Source organism: Phyllostomus hastatus, unplaced genomic scaffold (assembly GCF_019186645.2).
Source record: "Phyllostomus hastatus isolate PE091 unplaced genomic scaffold, TTU_PhHast_1.1 phas_scaffold_345, whole genome shotgun sequence".
Lineage (NCBI taxonomy): Eukaryota > Metazoa > Chordata > Mammalia > Chiroptera > Phyllostomidae > Phyllostomus > Phyllostomus hastatus.
In genome coordinates this window covers 13,738,713-13,757,739 of record NW_025334024.1, presented here as the reverse complement: position 1 = coordinate 13,757,739, position 19,027 = coordinate 13,738,713, and the positions used below count along the sequence as shown (strand labels likewise).

General features: G+C 44.5%; 1 protein-coding gene across 5 annotated transcripts; it reads left to right on the top strand.

The window, feature by feature from the left end:
* Positions 1-348: 348 nt before the first annotated feature.
* ZNF821 (zinc finger protein 821) lies at positions 349-18,226 on the top strand. Of its 5 annotated transcripts, none has more exons than XM_045818662.1 (9): positions 350-634; positions 1,281-1,343; positions 2,497-2,584; positions 3,844-3,960; positions 11,622-11,747; positions 14,278-14,423; positions 15,097-15,201; positions 16,367-16,533; positions 17,307-18,226. In XM_045818662.1, the coding sequence occupies exons 4-9, from the start codon at positions 3,921-3,923 to the stop codon at positions 17,959-17,961; spliced, it is 1,239 nt and encodes a 412-aa protein (XP_045674618.1). In that variant the 5' UTR covers positions 350-634; positions 1,281-1,343; positions 2,497-2,584; positions 3,844-3,920; the 3' UTR covers positions 17,962-18,226. The 5 variants fall into 5 exon arrangements, with proteins under 5 accessions (XP_045674616.1, XP_045674615.1, XP_045674617.1 ...); XM_045818658.1 differs by having other exon boundaries at positions 2,467-2,584; XM_045818660.1 differs by lacking the exon at positions 2,497-2,584 and having other exon boundaries at positions 349-634; positions 1,281-1,301.
* The last annotated feature ends 801 nt before the right edge of the window (positions 18,227-19,027 follow it).

Below are 19,027 nucleotides of genomic sequence, written 5' to 3'. Positions count from 1 at the left end.
TGGGGGATGTGGGTTTTGTGGCTAAACTTGAAGGTGGGGTAGGAAACCAGGATCTGGGCTGACTGTCACGGTGGAGTTTACAGGTCCAGGAGGGGGTAAGGGAGCTAAGGAGTTTGTAAGGCTAGAGAAAGACCAAGGAGGGTGCGAGGCTGGGTGGTCCGTGGGGCACGAGGATGCATGCGATCCCCCTCTCGAACGCCTGGGATTGGATGCTCCGGTAAGTCCTGCCTCCCGAGACCCCTCTCCCCTCAAGCCCCGCCCACAAGACCGGGCTTGCGCGGGGGAGCGGGGAGAGGGACTGGACTGGAGAAGGAGGGAGGGGGAGAGGAGAGGCTCATGCACGCGCCTCACTCGCTGCCGGTGCGCGAGCAGCGCGGTCCCGCCGCCCGCGTCGCCATCTTTTCCCCCTCCGTCTGTCTGTCTGCCTGCCTTGGGCTTTGTCCGACTGCAGTGCCGCCCCTCGGCTCACCGCCATCGGCTGGGCCCGCAGCCTTACTTCGTCTGCCGGGGCGCAGTCCCGGAGAGCCCCGGCCTGGCCGGCCCAAGCTGCAGCCTGGGGCCCATTGTCCGGCGGTCAGTCTGTCCGGAGGCGGGGCCCAGGGACCCAGAGCGCCGCGGAGCGCGGAGGCGCCGGGTAAAAAGACCCCCAGCTGCCCTACGGGGCCAGGCTGAGGATGCAGGGGCTCTTCAAGCCCCACTCTGGGTTACTGGCTGTGGGTCTTTTGTCTGTCCGTGTCTGGGGAGGGGGCTGGGGGCTCGTTCTGGCCTGGGGGCAGCCCAGGCTCCGACCCACCCCCTGCCCCGGTTTCCCGAGACGGGGCGGGACCCAGCTCGCTCCTGCCAGCCGTTCCTCTTTCTCCCCTTTGGCGCGGGAGGGGCGTCCCCGCAGCGGCCCTCCCCGCGTGGGCCCAGGTCCGGCTTGGCGGAGAACAGCCGGCCGCCCCGGCGTCTGACAGGCTGGGGAGGAGGGGGGAGGGGGAGGAGGGGCGTGGGAGTGCAGACCCGGGTATCAGCCCCTTGCCGTCTCGCAGCGAGGCTTCTAAATTTAGATTTTGGAGGAGGCTGTGCTGTCTGAGGGTATATTTGAGCCGCCTCGTAAAACCACTGGCTTACTGGCTTTTGCCCGATAATTCCTGGGAATCTACCTGGCTCACGCTTGAAGAAGCCAAAGAGACCATCTCGACTGATTATACACATGCTCCAGACCAAACAGAAGTGGGAACGGGGCGAACAGTGAGGCGACTACGTGACCAGCTTTCTTGTCCGCTCCTTTTTGACAGATACCGATCACTGGGATTCAGGCGAGTTTACTTTCCTCCGTGGGAATCGCACCAGAGCTGGAGGTGGGAGTGCACCCTCTTTTCTGAAAGCTTCGATTTCACTCGTTTTTTCTTTGCTGAAGTCTGTGTTGTGTCCTGGAAGCTGCAACCTAACACTTGTGGGAGAGCAGGGGCAGTGTTAAGGGGGAAGGTTGCCCCCCTCCACCAAGGACTCAACCTCTTTCTAAAGACAGACAAAGCTGCCTTCCTTTTTAAATGGAATCACTTGTAGAGTTGAATCTCACCGTTCACCTTTCTTCCCGTCCTGGTTTTCTTCAAGATGGTGATGTTCAGGCAGCTATCCATTTACATTTTTGTGTTGGTTTCAGGTTCGGGCTTGGGAACTGAGGCAGTGTTAAAAGTAAAATCGTATGAGTGACATTTAGGGTTGTGTGTCTATGAATTTTATTAGCTTTTAATGCCCACAAAGCAGTTGTCTAACCCCTGAGATCTTGTGTGTGGTCAAGAACGTACTTTCAATGCTAGTTATTTATTTTCAAGAATCCTGTACCCTACAGGCTTTCTCCCTCAGGGAGGGAGAGAGTGTTTGCAGAATTTTCCCTTAATCCCTCAGGTGTGAGGTTCCAGTGGGTACCATCTGGCCAGTTCCCCATTTGGCCACTAGGAGGATTGTGAGATGCAGTGGACATTGCCAATTTAAATATGCAGATGCCCATCTGTTTCCGACTTGTGGCTTTAGTATTGAACTGTTGTCTTACCAAGATGATCTGAATAGAGCCTGCCTCAAATTATTCGGCCTTCCTTCAGAAGAATCTTTATTACCTTTATCTCACAGTTTCAATTTCTAATCCTCATGGAGAGGAAATTTAAAGATTAGTTAAGATTTCATATTTTCCTTATACAATAGAGAGGTGTAACTCTGCAAATTTTAGAAAAATGAAAGACAACCTGCATTTTGTTCAGTTTTCCGCTTTGCAATTCCACAGACTTACAGGAAAAGTGTATGTTACCCGAAGTGCAATATTCATTCACTGCTTCCACTAATAAAGTAACTACTTGGTTAGAAAGAAACGATCTATACAAAACTCAAAATAGAGAACACATATCATTAGCATGAACACTAAGCCTTCTAAATAGTTAAAGTTGATTTTTGTGTATATTTGGAGTTTTTTTTTTTTAATTAAAGGTCTGAAAAAGAACTGTGTTTGATATGCAGATATGATAGAAGACTGCCTGAAAGCTGCTTCCTTTGCCACTTCCTGTGGAGGCCTGTCTTTGCCATTTGCGGTTTCTTTCTTCTTTTGGTAAGGGGAGGCAGGATCTGATTACAGGTCTGAGGTCCTTTCTAGTTACATAGAGGAATTAGTTGGCATAACAGGAGGTGAGTCTTCACTAACTGGATGGAGGGCAAAGTATAGCTAGTAGTAGCCTCCCATAATGCTTCTTAAAGCAATGGATTACAATTTTCTATTTGCTCATTCATTGTAAATACAATTTCAGAAGGCAGGAACTGAGAGAAAACTTAAGGGGTGATCAGATCCATATTCTTGTCTTTGGTAGGAAAAAGAATCTTTTTTTAATCTGTGTCTGTTTATTAATTTTATCTTTCAAAGAAAATTTCACAGCTTCTAATACTAATTCATTTCAGACTCTCTAACAACACTTACTGCTGGGAAAGTCATAACTAACCAGGACACTTCAGACTTAAGCATCTGCTCCCTCCTATTTCAGGGGAGCAGGTGCATGTCTCCGCAGCACTTCTCATCTGGGGGGCTTTTCTATTTCTCCCACTGATCTCTTTGCTACATAGAGGCTGGACTGAGAAGAGGCACTGAAGTTATTAACTTTGACCGCTGCTCTAGAGCATGCGAGCAGGGCCAGGTTGATGTTCCACATTGGGGTGCTGAATTAGTACTCAAGAATGTGGGCGGCACCTGGCTCTTCTGGTGAGAGATCCTCTTCAACATTGGAAGTCTGATTTGCTTCAGTGCCCTGTCATCCACAGTGCCCAACACTGTGCCTGCCTCACTAGGGAGGGGCTGTTTCCTGTGGTGCTTGGAGATGTTCCCTGTCTCAGTGATGTGATGCCATTGTTACCTCCAGGCGAGATAACTTCGTGAAAAACACCTGGAGTCTCCCATTGGTGTATATTGCAGGGCTTGACTTCCAGTGGGCATGTGAGCTGCTACCCTCTTTAGCTTTTTTTGCTTCATTTTACAATCAGGGGGCTTATTCCTTTGAGCTCAGTACTACTAATGCTGGTTGCCTGAGTTTTTTTGCTTCCTTTTCTATCCTGTGATCTTGATCACAATCACTGAACTGGATTCCACAGACAGATTTAAAGTGGACTTCTGTAAATCCTTTGAAGGAGTCCCCTCTTAAACTTCTTGGGACCTTGATGTCGTACTATAGATGTATTCATTTGTTTCTTTCTTTAATTAGTTCAATTATTTATAACTGGTGAGTTTTATATGGTCAAGAACTATTTTTTAAAATATTTTTATTAATTTTGTATAATACCTGGGCAAAATGACATGTGCTAACAATATCCTTTTTATTATAGGTTGACACCCTGCAAGGAGATAGTAAGATATCCAGTTGTGAAACTGGGAAAGGCCAGAGCTCTTGGATTAGGGAAACATGTCCCGTCGGAAACAGACAAATCCAAATAAAGTTCACTGTGAGTATTGGGGCTTTTTCTTCTGAAATCTGGGAACATTGAGGGTTGGAATGGAAGAGTAATCTGAATTTCAGGTTAGAGGCTCACACTAATTTGTGAAGAAAAAAGTGTTAAAGGTGTTGAACATGATGGATTTAAAGTGTGTTTGGTTGCTGGAGAAGGTGTTAGGAACTGTCTTGGGAGTAGATGCATTCCATTCATCCTTAGTATTCATATTAATAAACATTTATAGGGTATCTACTCTGCGAAAAGACTTGTGCTAGATGCCCAGGCTGTAAAATAACATAAGGATATATAAGACTATAATGCAGTAACAGATAAAGTGTGTATGTGTGTGTGTGTGTGTGTATTATATATGTATATATACACACACACAATATAATACATATGTGATAGTATATGCTAAGTGTCAAATAGTGATGCTACAGACTGTGTGTACTACAGAAGTTAAGAGGAGGAAAAGAACTTTGTAGACTGAGATAGCAAGGGAATGTTTGATGGCAAGAGACCCTGGACCATGAACTTGAACTGGATCTTAGATGGTAGAAAGTGACTTTTTTTTTTTTAAGATTTTTTAAATTTATTTATTTTTAGAGAGGGAAGGGAGGGAGAAAGAGAGAGAGAGAAACATCAATGTGCAGTTGCTGGGGGTCATGGCCTGCAACCCAGGCATGTACCCTGACTGGGAACTGAACCTGCAATACCTCGGTTCGCAGCCCACACTCAATCCACTGAGCTACGCCAGCCAGGGCAGAAAGTGACTTTTTAAAAAAGGAAGGGAGAGGTAAAATCAGTTAGGGAAAAAGATATGAGTCAAGATACAAGTGGGGATACATGTGATATGTTTAGGGGACAAGGAGACTTTGGATGAAGCATTTGTCCATAAGTCGTAGGACATGAGGCTGGAGATGTTTAACCTGTATTGTAGAGGCCTAAAGGCCAGGCCAACCTCAAACTTCCTTCTGTAGACTGTAAGGAGCTACTGACAGTTTTGAAGCAGGGAGAGTGGAATGACATTTAGAATGCAGTATTTTGGGATGGATCACGTTAGGGAGAGACTGGTAACAGGAAGACCAGGTATGCACTATTGCCTTGCATTATTTCTCAACAGTTTTGATGCATGTCTTATTTTGGTAATTGGATTGTAAACTTCCAAGAGGGCAGAGACCAAGTCTCATGTATATTTCCTGCTATCCCTCTCAGCCTCTAGCACTGTTTATAGTGGGTGTTTCAGTACCTTAAAGTACCTTATAAAATTAACATATCTATGTAGATTTGAGATAAGAGTTTCCTATGACCTGGGGAGATGAGCATCCTCACCCAAATGTTTATAAAAGAGACGAACAGCTCCCTATTATGGAGGATTGACCAAATAAAGTATAGCAACATTTGAAGAGAATTCAGTGGTATAACATTTGAAAGATTTTTTTTTAAAGGGGAAAGAAACCCTACATTTGAGATTAGAGTTAAGAGGATCAAAATTTCTTTAAAAACATACTGTGTGCCAGGCTTTGTGTACCTTATCTTATTGGGTAATTTCAAGAGTAGTAGAGAAAACAGTGGGAGCTGAAGAATTAAGAGGACTTGAACATCTTGTAGATAATGTAATTAGGATAGCAAACCTCCATATGTCCTGAAAAAATTTATAAGACAGGACAAGTTGAGTGCTCCTAGGAATGTATTCTAGGTGGGTATGGAAGGCTGCTTAATACAAAGGTGAGTGGTTTAAGAAGGCTTTAGCAATTGCTGCTAAACAGTAAAACTTAGTGGGGCTGAATGTGAGGATTGATAAGAAAGAAAATGAAGTGTTCTAGCATAGGTAATCCAACACAGTGGCTTTGGAGGATTGTCTTCTCTCTGGTTGAAAGTGTGTATTGATTGATAACAGACACAGATATGACCCCTAAGGAGGCAGGGCAGGAAAGGTACTCTTCATCGAGATGTTGGGTTTATGAATAAGGCAATCATAGGAGCTGAGCATTTACCTATACAAACCTTCTGTCCAGAGAGACTGGTTAGATTTGAGCAAAGGTGAAGGTGGATGATGGTGATTGTGGTCAGGCCAGGGGGTTGTGTGATGTATGCCTTTGTCCATGTAGCACATACTGTGTTTTGCTGTGTATAATGTGTACCCACGTTTTAGTAGTAATTTCCATGTATAATGCACATCCTTGTTTTCCCCTCAACAATTTGGGCAAAAAAGTACACGTTATACACGGCATACTACAGGTATCCATCAGCTGCATCTCCCCCCCACTATCTTCAGTCAAACCAGGTTGAGCTGGTATTAGAGTCAGACAAACTGGTGGATGACCAGGCCATGGGGAAAGAAAATATCACACATCCACAGCTGCAGAAAAGCAGTTTCCAGAGCGAGGGAACATTGTATTGTGGTGGAGTGGGTGGGACTTTGCGGCCTCTGTGGTAGTGACATGAAGAGGGCTGTGAACAGAAATGTTCAGCTGCAGCTAAAAAGCAGACCCAAAGGAGGGGCTGTTTTCATCGACACATCTGGGCAGGAACTGTGAGGGCTTCTTAGGTGCTATAGTGGGCTTGACTGAAGAACAGACGGTGGGATTTGCTGATCTCTAAGGACCTTCTATTTATTTACTATTTGGGGACTGAAGCTGATCCTACCTTTAAAGAAAAAGTATTTAGTTTTAGAGAGATGGGAAGGGAGGGAGAAAGGGAAGGAGAGAAATCTCAATGTGTGAGGGAGATATGGATCTGTTGCCTCTTGCAAGCCCCCAACGGGGGGCCTGGTCCGCCACCCAGGGATGTGCCCTGACTGGGAATGGAACTGGGGACCTTTCGGTTCACAGGCTGGTGCTCAGTCCACTGAGCCACATCAGTCAGGGCCCTACTTGTTTTGAAAGGACATCTTCTCATTGCCCATGACAATAATGGTAAGTAGAAATTGGTAATTTCAGTCTTCTGACCACTTGCATATCCTATCTCCTTGCAGTGGAAACGAACCACTCAAATATATTGAATTTAATGCTGCTCGTCTATTTAAAGTAAATGGAATGGACTCAAGGTCTGGGAGGCAGGAAAGTCTGCAGAAGCTCTGCTTCAATATCAAAGCCAGTCGGCACTCGAGCTGAGTAATGGCTGAGCTCCATTCGATCTGCCTTCTGGGAAGAAGATTATGTGGCCTGAAGCTCAAAGCCCATCTAAAAGAATATATTAAGAATCCCACTGCTGTAGTGTGGTAGCATTCATCCGATCCACATTAGAGGCCAAAGGGCAGGCTGCTCCAACATTTACTTGGCTTTCCTCAGGACTGTCTCTGTATCTCAGAAATATCCAGGCAGATTCTTGTGTTTTACCCAGTTCATTGATAGACTTGTTGAGAGTTTTTGCAAGAAAAGCCCAGAATTGTTAGTCACGGATAAACTGCTAATGGGCTGAAATCTGTTAGACCCTTTCTCCATTCTTTCTCATGTCACCCTTCTGAGTGTAAGTTTTTGTCAGCTGTTTCTGGAGAGGTTGAAAATGAGAGCCTTGAACACTCTCATTTGGTGTGTTTATACCAAGCAAACCACTAAGGAAAGGAAAACTTTTTCTTAAGAGTTTCTGTTTTCAGATTGCAACGTACATATTAAAAACTTCCAACTAAAATTGAAAGCTTTTTGGCTTTTGCAGAGAAGAAGGGAAAAAAACCTTTGTAGTCTCTTCTCTTCTAAAAAGTGCAACTAGTTTTATACTCATTCATTCTGTGAACTTCCCTGTGAGGTAAATGGTTATGTTCCCAACATGTGATGACACCAGTGGTTACAGAGATTGTCAGCTCGAAATGGAATCCTCCCTCCCAATACTAGCTTATTTTTTCTGAATTTTACATCTGCTCTGTTAGAATATGTTTTGCTGCTGTACTTAATTTCATTCAGCTGAAACTGCATTTATGAGGTGGGCAAAATAGGTTTACAGTTGTGAGTATGTGCAACACAGTTTATTCTTGTGGTGTCATTTATTAACTATTGTATTATTTTCAATACAAATAACTGTAAACCTACTTTTGGCCACCCCTATATTTAACTGCCCCAAGGATTCAAGAAATAGAATTTTAAAATCTTTGTCTTTCCAGTAACTTTCATTCCAGGCTTCTCTTCTGTTCTGTAAACTCGCTTGCATGGCCTTGTTTTCATCTAGTCTAAAAAACCTTAGCCAATCAAACAGTATCTTGATTTCATACTAAAAAAAGGAGAGGTGACACCTTGCTTTTCTACTGTGGGAACTTAGATGACTTGTTTTCAACTATTAATAGACAAATACCCACATTAGAGAAGATGGTTGCCCTACATTAATATCTAGAGTTAGAGGATTTTTTTAACCTACTCCAACAGTCTCAAGATAGAAGGAAGTAATAATTCTATGTTATACAAGCAGGCGATTGTATAACACTTCTTTAATCACTAGTATCTCTATGAATCACATTATACTTAATTATGACATACTTTTAGCAAGCATCACCATCTGCTTGTGAAAAGATAATTCTGGACAGCTAGACTTTCAGGATTAGGTAAAGAATGACTACTGGGAGATCATTCACATATCTTTTCCCATGAGTTCTGCCAAAATCATGTCTTTTTTTTTTTCTTGATTTTTATATAGTTTGTTCTGGTTGATGTTTAAAATAGGAGTGGCCCCGAGGAATAAAGTTTACCTTAGCCTTTTTTCTCAAGTCAGCAACAGAATAAAATATAAAATCACAGTTGTTCTCTCCAAACTGCCAAAAAGGAATGACAGAATCAATTTATCCCAACTGTCCTAGGTGAGATCGCTTAGGTGAGAAAAAAGTCCTGGATAGGGAAGTTGTATGGGACAGACTGTTCTCTGTTTTGTGAAGGCTTAAATATTTAAACAGAACATTTAGACAGAAATAAAATTTAAGCTCCAGTTGATAGAGACCAAACTGAATTACTAGCCAATATTGAAAGGTACATAACCTACACTTTTAGATACCCTTTTACTAATCCAATGGGTGATTCCTTAATAAGGAGGAGTGGGAAAGTATATAAGGTCTGTCCAGAAGAAAATCCAGCCATTGTTAATATAACGATAATGGTTTGCGTGAAATTGATGTAACCTAGAGAATGGACTGGAATGTGCGTGTGTGAACAATGATTGTACTACTCAGTGGGGGCGGTAGGTACCGTTGAGTGAGCATGTGTACTGTGTGGCTGTCACAGTTCAAAATGACTGAGGGAATAGAGCAACAAATTTACATCAGATTTTGTGTTAGGCTTGAGCATTCCTCCATGGAAGCTATTCAGATAATTCAGGAAGACGCAGTTATGGGCAGTTGGTGACTGGTAGCTTCATCACAACAACATGCCTGCTCATACATTACGTCTCATGCAGAGTTTTTTTTGTGAAACATCAAATCACGCAGGTCACTGAGCCCCTACAGCCCAGATTTGGTGCCCTGTGACTTCTGGCTTTTCCCAAAACTAAAATCACCTTTAAAAGGGAAGAGATTTCAGACCCATCAGTGAGATTCAGGAAAGTATGATGGGGCAGGTGATGGTAATTGGAAGAACTGTGTGAGGTCCCAAGGTGCCTACTTTGAAGGGGACTGAGGTGTCATTGTCCTGTGTACAATACTTCTTGTATCTTGTATCTTCAATATATATCTATATTTCAAATATTATGGGTGGATACTTTCTGGGCAGACCTCGCATATTCTTAATATGCTATAAACCTAGCTGGTTTCTGGCTAGGTTTCTTTGGAGTTGAGCAGCATCACTGATGAGAGTGATCAGCCCCTTGATTATTATTTATAAGCTGGTATATAACTTGTTCCATAGCGCCATGTATGCCTGTAGTCACCAGGTCTGAAAACATGCATCTACCCAGAAGAATTCAGTAACCATTTCAGTTGGCATGGCTGTGTGGTTACGGTGGGACCAACATGGAGAAGTTAAATATTTTACTCCTGCAAATAAAGAAGAGAAGACACAATAACACAGAATTCATATTTTGCTATCTCTAGCAATAATTTGTATCAAGCATGTCATCTTGGATATTATGAAAATGGACTTAAAGCAGCTTATTTTTCCATTCCTTCAGGGCTGGGTGTTTGCAGTACATTTGAACTCTAACCCAGGCATGGTACTACCACATGGTATCAGAGCCATCAAAATGATGGCTCCTTTTGTCATATACTGGCCCTAAGAACATTATTTTGGTATTTGAGTTGTGTCTATCAGTTTCTCATGATCTGAAGGTAGCAGTAACACTAAGACCGGAGCCACTCTTCTCACAGAGACAGCATAACCACCAATAAACTGCCTAGCCTTCTCCTTACATCTCTACTAGAAAGCAGTTTAAAAATATGGATATTAGAGTTGGGGTAGACCTGGGTTTGAAAACTTACTTCCACCATAGACCTTAGTTTTCTCCTAAGTAAAATGAGGGTAGTAATACCTACCACATACAATTTTACAGAGAATTAAGGTAAGGTAACAACTATAAAGCACTTAACATAGTGTCTGGAGCTAGGAAGTGCCAAATACTATTATTAGTGTTCAACACTTTGCATATAGTTAACACTTAATGAATATTTGCTGAACGAATGCCTAAGCGATCACATGAAGCCCAATTCACATCAATTTTTCAATGCCTAAGAACCAGTAGTACAGACCAACTGACCTGTTCTTTCTCCTACATCATTGTCTCCTGCCTTGGAACCTGAGCCTGTTTACTTCCCTTTCTCTCCTCAGTAAGAAAGCGCTGTTGGTCTGTTGCCAGACATTTCACTAGGGCTTTTTATTATTCTCTCATGGCGGCTGGAGAATGGGGACTGTAGTTTCCACTCTGACTGAGATAATGGAAACCTCAAGAAACCCAATTCTCTGTTCTCCTTATGCCTGGCCTCTTGGAAATAAAAGAGCACTTAAACGTTAACTCTTCAGTAACCACACAGATCCCAGGCAGAGTTCATTTAAAAACAAACAAACAAAAAACACACATTGGGTCATTGGACTAAGGACACTGATGACATGTTTCAGGAAGTTTGTTCCTCAGCAGAAATGGGTTCATAGATTACCTGTCCTCCTTTTAATCCATTATTCAACTAGTCGTGGATTTGCTTATGGCTAATTCTGATAGACTTTAGAAAGGGAGTTAAGGAAGAACTTCCAGAGCATGCCTTAGGAGAGTGGGTGAAAGATGGGATTAGATACTGCTGTCTGGATGGATTACTTGAAGCTCTGCTTTAATAGTCTGAGATAGACACTGACCCAGGGCATAACGGGAGTACAATAAGATGCACAGAATGTGCCCAGATTTGTTGCCCTATCTTTATGTCTCCCTTTGCTTCTTGCTACTGTCTCCCCAATTCTGATGGGAAGTTATAAATGGAATTGAGATTCGGAAGCTAAATTTGTAAAGTAGGAATTGATCACCTTTTGAAAATGAGTCAGGATTAGGAGGATTGAGGGAAGCAAATGATGCCTTCTGGAGCATCTGGCTTACTGCCCAGGAAGAGTAGCTGCACCCAGAAACAGTTGTAGGCAACAAGCTGCCTTGGAGATGAATGACTCCGCCACAGGGTACCTGCCTGTCTCCTGCCTTTGAATGGTCTGACTTTCCAACCAGCTTGCCTGGGGATGTGCTGCCCAGCTGGTGGCCTGACTATTTTTCCTTGTGACCACCAGGGGATCAAGTATTTGCTGGGCTAGAAGAGCAAGCCCGCCAGGCGATGATGAAAACTGATTTTCCTGGAGACCTTGGCAGTCAGCGACAAGCTATCCAACAACTAAGAGATCAGGACTCCAGTAGCAGTGAGTTCTGCACCTTCTGGTAATGACTCAGGGCAATGGGAGAAGAAAATTATCTCAGTGTGTGTGCTCTGGGGATTGTGCATGGGGTTGGGAGGAAGACATGAAGAAGGAGACTTGTGGATCCTTAGTGTTCCCAAAGGTGTGCTAAGGTGTATTGGCATATGCTTACCCAGGGAGAGAACAGGCTTGGTGTATGGTGTTTCTTTTCACTCATGGACTGCTGCACTTGGCACAGTGCCGTACACAGATAGGCTTGTGATGATTGTGATAGACAGGGGCATAGGAGTAATCAGTGCCTAAACCGCCCCTGAGTCAGGTCAAATGAAAATTTTAAAAATCCCTGTATCCTTGGTTATATTTATTCATAATTAATAAAATATAAGAGTGGCATTAATGACACTTTTGCTTGAGGGCCTAGTTTTCATGTTATTCAAGAGACACTGCATACTGATGAGATCATGCATCATAGAAAATGCTAACGCCAAGTCTTCCCTTCCCACACCAAGTCCTAAGGAGATCCCTGTGTTTAAGAGACGGTAAAGACAGTGGCTGGTAGCTGGTTGAGCCTTGTGGACCGCCTGTTCCATGACCTGCCTGAATGAATACACTTTGAGATGTGTTAGTGTCTATGATGATTTCCATACTTTACTAATCTCATCCAATACTGGTTATTATTAGTGTCAAATCAGAGACATTTCAGATTTTTCTCCACATTGGGGGTTGAGGAAGAACGAAGAGGGAGAGAGTTCTGCAACCTTCTAGGAGCTACAGTTTCCACTCAAACTAATAATTTAGCAAAAAAAATACTTAGCAATTAATTACTCAGGTAGAGAAAAATGAACCCAGATATTTTTACAAAACCTGTGGGAGCCACCAGTTTGAGTAACAGGTGGGAATGGCAATGTCTATAAAAGTCTGATTGGTTTCCATTCCGGAGCAGATGCATCACTCCTCTGGATAGCATGCTTACTCTTTTTTAAGTCTTTCTTGTAGAGACATGTACTTGGATTTTTCATAAATTACAAAAATATGTTTGATACAATGTTGTCTTAGACTAAGTTTACAAGCATTGCAGATAAGCTGGTGAGAAAATATGGTATGATTTAACCTGTGCCAATCCTTCATTACTGAGGTGGATTCAGACTGAGGCAGGCTGGGGAATAAGGCATACATACCATACCAAACCCGGTACACCAACCAAGTGGGGTATCTAACAGAGATATGCTACTAACAGATGATTTAGTTAGACTTTCTTAGGAAGAAAGGGACTATAACCAGTTTTGCCCAGATACTGGTGCATTTAGAAATTGTTCAAGGGACAGAAGAGGGAAGACAAGAAACACTGTTAGCTAGGAACGCTGAGTCCCACTGCTGATGCAGGGACTGGCGAAACTCTGGCCTGTGTTTCTCTCTTGCTCACAGTCAGACCCGGGGCTCCAGGATGCAGGTGGGGTTGGGAAGGGGCTGGAGTCTGGCAGCTTCCCTAGGCCTGGCTTCCTCCTGTGGTCTTCAAGGTACTAGCACTTCTTTTTCCTTTCAGAAAGCACTCCCTTTGTTACGGTGGGTTTCTTTCTTTCTTACTTTTTTTTAATTCCCTTTCTTATACGAAATAATGTAGAAAACCAGCTCCCAATAAAACTTGAAGTTCCCCTAGCCACAGACAGACCTCCCCTCAGCTACATCCTGCCCCCTAAACTAAAACACTCAATTCTTACTTTAGCCACAATAAATTATATTTCATTCTAAAGTAAAGAATAACCTGTTCCCTCTACTTAAAGCAGCCAGTCATCCATCAGCTAATCCAGAGAACCAACAGAAACAATAGGTGTACTTAGCCTAGAATGCTGAGTTTCCAGCAGAGTAATAAGAACACAATGAGTCAAATGCCGCTACAAACTGCCTGAGGTTGTTTGCTACACTAATTTTTCCACTGTACTGAACAGCCCTTTTCCTGTAAAGTGACATCACTTTAACCTAATTTACTACTGTCTCCCTTACTGATTAGGGGAAAGAAAAACTTGTTGCTGTTTCTTTAAGTGTGCCTTGGAGTTTGTTGGGAGAGGATAGATTGGGGAACTCAGAATAGAATAGTTTATGTGGTATGGAGAAATTGTGCAGGGGGTTTTGGAGAAGAGTACGTTAAATCAGTGAGAAGTGTTGGTAAATCGCAGGTGGTGTGTTATGGGAATGAGCATGGTGTGAGGTACATGGGAGGCGTGATTTAAAGTATGAGATATTTGGGAACCATGTGTAAGAAGTCATTATTTTTATGATGATGCACAGGGCCCAATAACCATTTTCCAATGCAGTTTTGCCTCAGATTTTCTCTGTAGTGTGTATATGGCATTATAAAAAACACCTGTAGGTGGCCTCCACTTAACATGATTTGAACCCAACTAAACACTGATTCAAACTATATTATGGAAGATCTGAAAATGTTTTCCATTATAGCTGCAAACTCCAGGGTGGGAAGCAACTCAAGATGTATTCGTGCAAAAATCAGAACAAGTGACCAGTTTGTGTGTTCCAGGTGACAGTGAAGGTGACGAAGAGGAGACCACACAAGATGAAGTCTCTTCCCACACATCAGAGGAAGATGGAGGGGTGGTCAAAGTGGAAAAAGAGTTAGAAAATGCAGAACAGCCTCTTGGTGGGAACGAAGTGGTAGAGCATGAGGCAAGTGACAAATGGCTCCTGAGTCCAGAAACCCCCTTACTCTTCTACTCGGCCCGGGTGCCTCCCGGCCGTGTGTAACAGTCTCGCCTCTGGCAGTCTCCTGGGCCTTCGTTGTGAAGCCTCTCGTCCTTCATAGCACCAGTTACGCAGACCTCAGACACACAATTCTTAACGCACCCAGCTTTCCTTTCCCACCTACATGTCACTACACCCATGTATAGCTCTCCTTTCTAAAGCTCCCCACTTCTTTCCAGACAGAATATCCACCTTTGCAAAACTATCAGCTGACTTCCTGAGGCGTGCACTCGAGTATGCTTGCAAATTTAAGTCCAAGTGTTACCTCACTAAATTGTTTCCTGAAGATTCCTGCAAGAAGCATGGCAGGAGGGAACCTAATCCTCTCTCTACAGTTTAGTTTGTGGGGGAAATAGCTAAGCTGTCTCTGGGGCAGTCCTATACCTTCATGGCAGGAAGCCAGGGAGAAAATGAAGATGGGTGCAAACTGGATTCCCATCCCTCTATTAGTTTTTACTTTGGTCCATGTGGAAACCTAAGAATACTATGTGATATCAGGTTGTGTTTTTTTATAGCAGGGTACCCTGTAAAAAGAAGGAGAGGCAAGGGAAGAGACTGGTCAACAGTCTTCATGAATTGCCTACTTATTGAATTGCAGGTCACAGAGAACTTGAATTCGGACCCTTTACTTGGACTCTGTCAGTGTCCCCTCTGCCAGCTAGACTGTGGGAGTCGGGAGCAGCTGATCGCTCACGTATACCAGGTATGATATGGAGAGCTGTGTGCTCTGGAACTCGAGTGCCAGCAGCTGGTTTAGCTTTGCCTCCAGCTCCCAGAGGAACCTTGGTTGTTGCTGTCATTAAGACTCCACCCCAGTCCTTAGAACATTTTAGAGAATAAGTGGAATATTTGGGTAAATATTTTCTGGGGTCCCAGACAGACATACTATGCAAATTAAATATTATTTTTTAAATTACTTAATGCATATTTTAAATAGTGGAATAGAAACTAACATCTGTGAATAATGAGGGCTTTGTTTTTAAGACTTTATTTTTTAGACAGAGAAGAAAGAGAGGAAAGAAACATCAATGTGTGGTTGCCTCTTGTGTGCCCCCTACTGGGGACCTGGCCTGCAACCCAGGCATTTGCCCAGACTGGGAACTGAACCTGTAACCCTTTGGTTCTCAGGCCAGTGCTCAATCCACTGAGCTACACCAGCCAGGGCAAAGGCTTTGTTTTAAAGAAGAAAAAATGAGTTAACATAAATGTTTCTGAAATACTGGAGAAAGTTAGTATAAATTAGGGGATCAGAATAAGACAGACTTTTGTGTTCTTTTTCCCCTGATGCAGTCGCAGAACCCCTGTGCCTTGTGAAGCTGTATTGAGAAGACATCAGCACTCATAGCAGCCTGGGTTATAGAGTAAAGATAGATAGTTTATGAGGAGGTGCATTTCTTGAAAAGACTGTTTTGAAAAGATTGAAGGACAGGTGGGACACTTAAATACCTTCTGAATACCAGTCTTCCCAGTTAGCTTCTAGACTGGCCCTCGTTGCTCGCTTCCCATGGACTTGTCCCTGCACAATGCGAGGCAAGCAGTCAGAGAGAAGTTATCCTGAGCATGCACTCCCCGCAGGCCCTGAAGACGTCTCTGGAGCTCCACTGTGCCTCAGTGTGGCCACATGGCCCAGAATGTAGTCAGAAGTCAGACTAATGAAATGTGAGCAATGCTCTGAATGGCCTGGACCTTTTGAAAGCCCATTAACACGAGAGACTTTTACTTTCCCAGGTGCTGAACAGGGAGAATAGTCACAAGTCCCTTGTTTTCTGAGACTAAGGAAAGGGGGTATGTCCCAGAAAGAAGTTCCTGAGTGGGTGTAGATTGTCTTGGGGTGGTGTGAGTTGACAGATTAAACCTCTGTTTTATAGCACACGGCAGCAGTTGTGAGCGCCAAGAGCTACATGTGTCCTGTCTGTGGCCGGGCCCTGAGCTCCCCTGGGTCATTGGGTCGCCACCTCTTAATCCACTCGGAGGACCAGCGGTCTAACTGTGCTGTGTGTGGAGCCCGTTTCACCAGCCATGCCACGTTCAACAGGTTAGCCAGGCACCTGACCCTCTGGTGTTGGGAACAAATTACTGGAGGTGGGTTCTGCTTTCTCAAGTCAAAGTAGAGGCTAGAGATTGGTAATGCAAAAGCAACTGATTCTTGACTCTTTGGAACTACAAATAATGAGGCCAGTGGAGCCCATTCCATTAGCTATCCCCAAAGGAAAATCAATTCCCATTTCTCTTCCCTATCAGAATATTTTCATCTAGAAAGAAATGTAGGGAAGTCCAAGAACATCCATGATAAAGCATGGAGAAAGAAGTTACAGAGTGCTGAGGGCCCTACTGTGAGGACATAGTCTTTGCTGTGTCTCAGGAAGACTGGAACCCTGTGACTGTGTCCTAGTCTGGTTTGCTGGTGGACAGTGTAGAGTTGCCCAGGGCGGGAGGAGGCTGGGCCAGTGGACTGCACCTCTTGAAGGCAGGGCTACCGTCTTTCACAACAGGACTGCCCTGCACAGCTCTGACCAAACACCACCATTCTGGCTTGAATGAAAAGGGCTCATTGTAAGAGCTCGTTTGGTTTCTAGTGTCTTGCTGTGGCCTTTGGTTCCATCTCTGAATCCAGGTGGGCTTTAAAACTTGCTGCACACTGTAGCTCAAAGAAGAGCAGGGGCGAAGAAAAAGACGAGGTCTCCCGAGCACTCAAACTGACCACTAGTGGTGAACTTGGAGCAACTGGCCTAGTAGAACAAGAGTAAGTCAGAACACCTGAGCCTTGCTAGAAGGTGACACTAACCATCCGAAATTTTTGCTTTCCAGCGAGAAACTTCCTGAAGTACTTAATATGGAATCCCTACCCCCAGCCCACAGTGAGGGCCCCTCCAGTGCTGAGGGGAAGGACATTGCCTTTAGTCCTCCAGTGTACCCTGCTGGAATTCTGCTTGTGTGCAACAACTGCGCTGCCTACCGTAAGCTACTGGAAGCCCAGACCCCCAGTGTGCGCAAGTGGGCCCTTCGTCGACAAAATGAGCCGTTGGAAGTACGTCTGCAGCGGCTGGAACGAGAGCGCACAGCCAAGAAGAGCCGGCGCGACAACGAGACCCCCGAGGAGCGGGAGGTAAGGCGCATGAGGGACCGCGAGGCCAAGCGCCTACAGCGCATGCAGGAGACAGATGAGCAGCGCGCACGCCGGCTGCAGCGGGATCGAGAGGCCATGAGGCTCAAGCGGGCCAATGAAACCCCGGAGAAGCGGCAGGCCCGGCTCATCCGGGAGCGCGAGGCCAAGAGGCTCAAGAGGAGGCTGGAGAAAATGGACATGATGTTGCGAGCTCAGTTCGGCCAGGACCCTTCTGCCATGGCAGCCTTAGCAGCTGAAATGAACTTCTTCCAGTTACCTGTGAGTGGGGTGGAGTTGGACAGCCAGCTCCTGGGCAAGATGGCCTTCGAGGAGCAGAACAGCAGCTCTCTACACTGAACCACAAACACCCTCCTGCCTGCCCTCCCGCTCACCCAGGCCCACCCGATCAGTGCTGCAGCCACCCACAGGGTTATGTCTTTGCTGCCAGAGGAAGGCCCAGGTTTGTTGCAGGTGGACCTGTGCGCCCCTTGCATGTCAGAGCAGGATGATGGGGTCAGGAGGGACCCAGCTCAAGGCTGGACCAGGGAGCAGGCACTCCAGAGAACTGGACTCCTCAGCCCACTGCTGCAGGGCATGTTGTAGGACTGTGAGGCCCCAGGGTGGCCCACGCAAATAAATTAATTTTATCATTAGTGGCCCTTTCCTGCTTTTCTCTCAATTTCATTCTAGCACAAGAAGGGATCTGGGAGAGACACAGGTGGAAGTTTTCAGGCAGTGACTTCTAGGGGTTGTCCTTCTCACAGGGAGGGTGCACCTCAACTTAGGTTCTCCAAGCAAAGAGCCTTAGGTATCTGGGTCTTTACAAGTTGATGAGACCCAAGGGCTATTAAAACTTAGCTTACATTTTCCAAACTCAGTAGATGCCTTTCCTCATAACTGGCACTTTTTAAATGTGTATTTTATTGATTATGCTATTATTACAGTTGTCCCATTTTCCCCCCTTCACTCCCCTCCATCCTGCACACCCCCTCCCACCCACATTCCTCCCCTTTAGTTCATGTCCATGGGTCATAATTATAAGTTCTTTGGCTTCTACATTTCCTATACTATTCTTGCCCTCCCCTGTCTATTTTCTACCTACCATCTATGCTACTTATTCTCTGTACCTTTTCCCCTTCTCTCCCCCTCCCACTCCCCTGTTGATAACCCTCCATGTGATCTCCATTTCTGTGGTTCTGTTCCTGTTCTAGTTGTTTGCTTAGTTTGTTTTTGGTTTTGTTTTAGGTGTGGTTGTTAATAATTGTGAGTTTTCTGTCATTTTACTATACATGTTTTTTATCTTCTTTTTCTTAGGTAAGTCCCTTTAACATTTCATGTAATAAGGGCTTGGTGATGATGAACTCCTTTAACTTGACCTTATCTGAGAAGTACTTTATCTGTCCTTCCATTCTAAATGAAAACT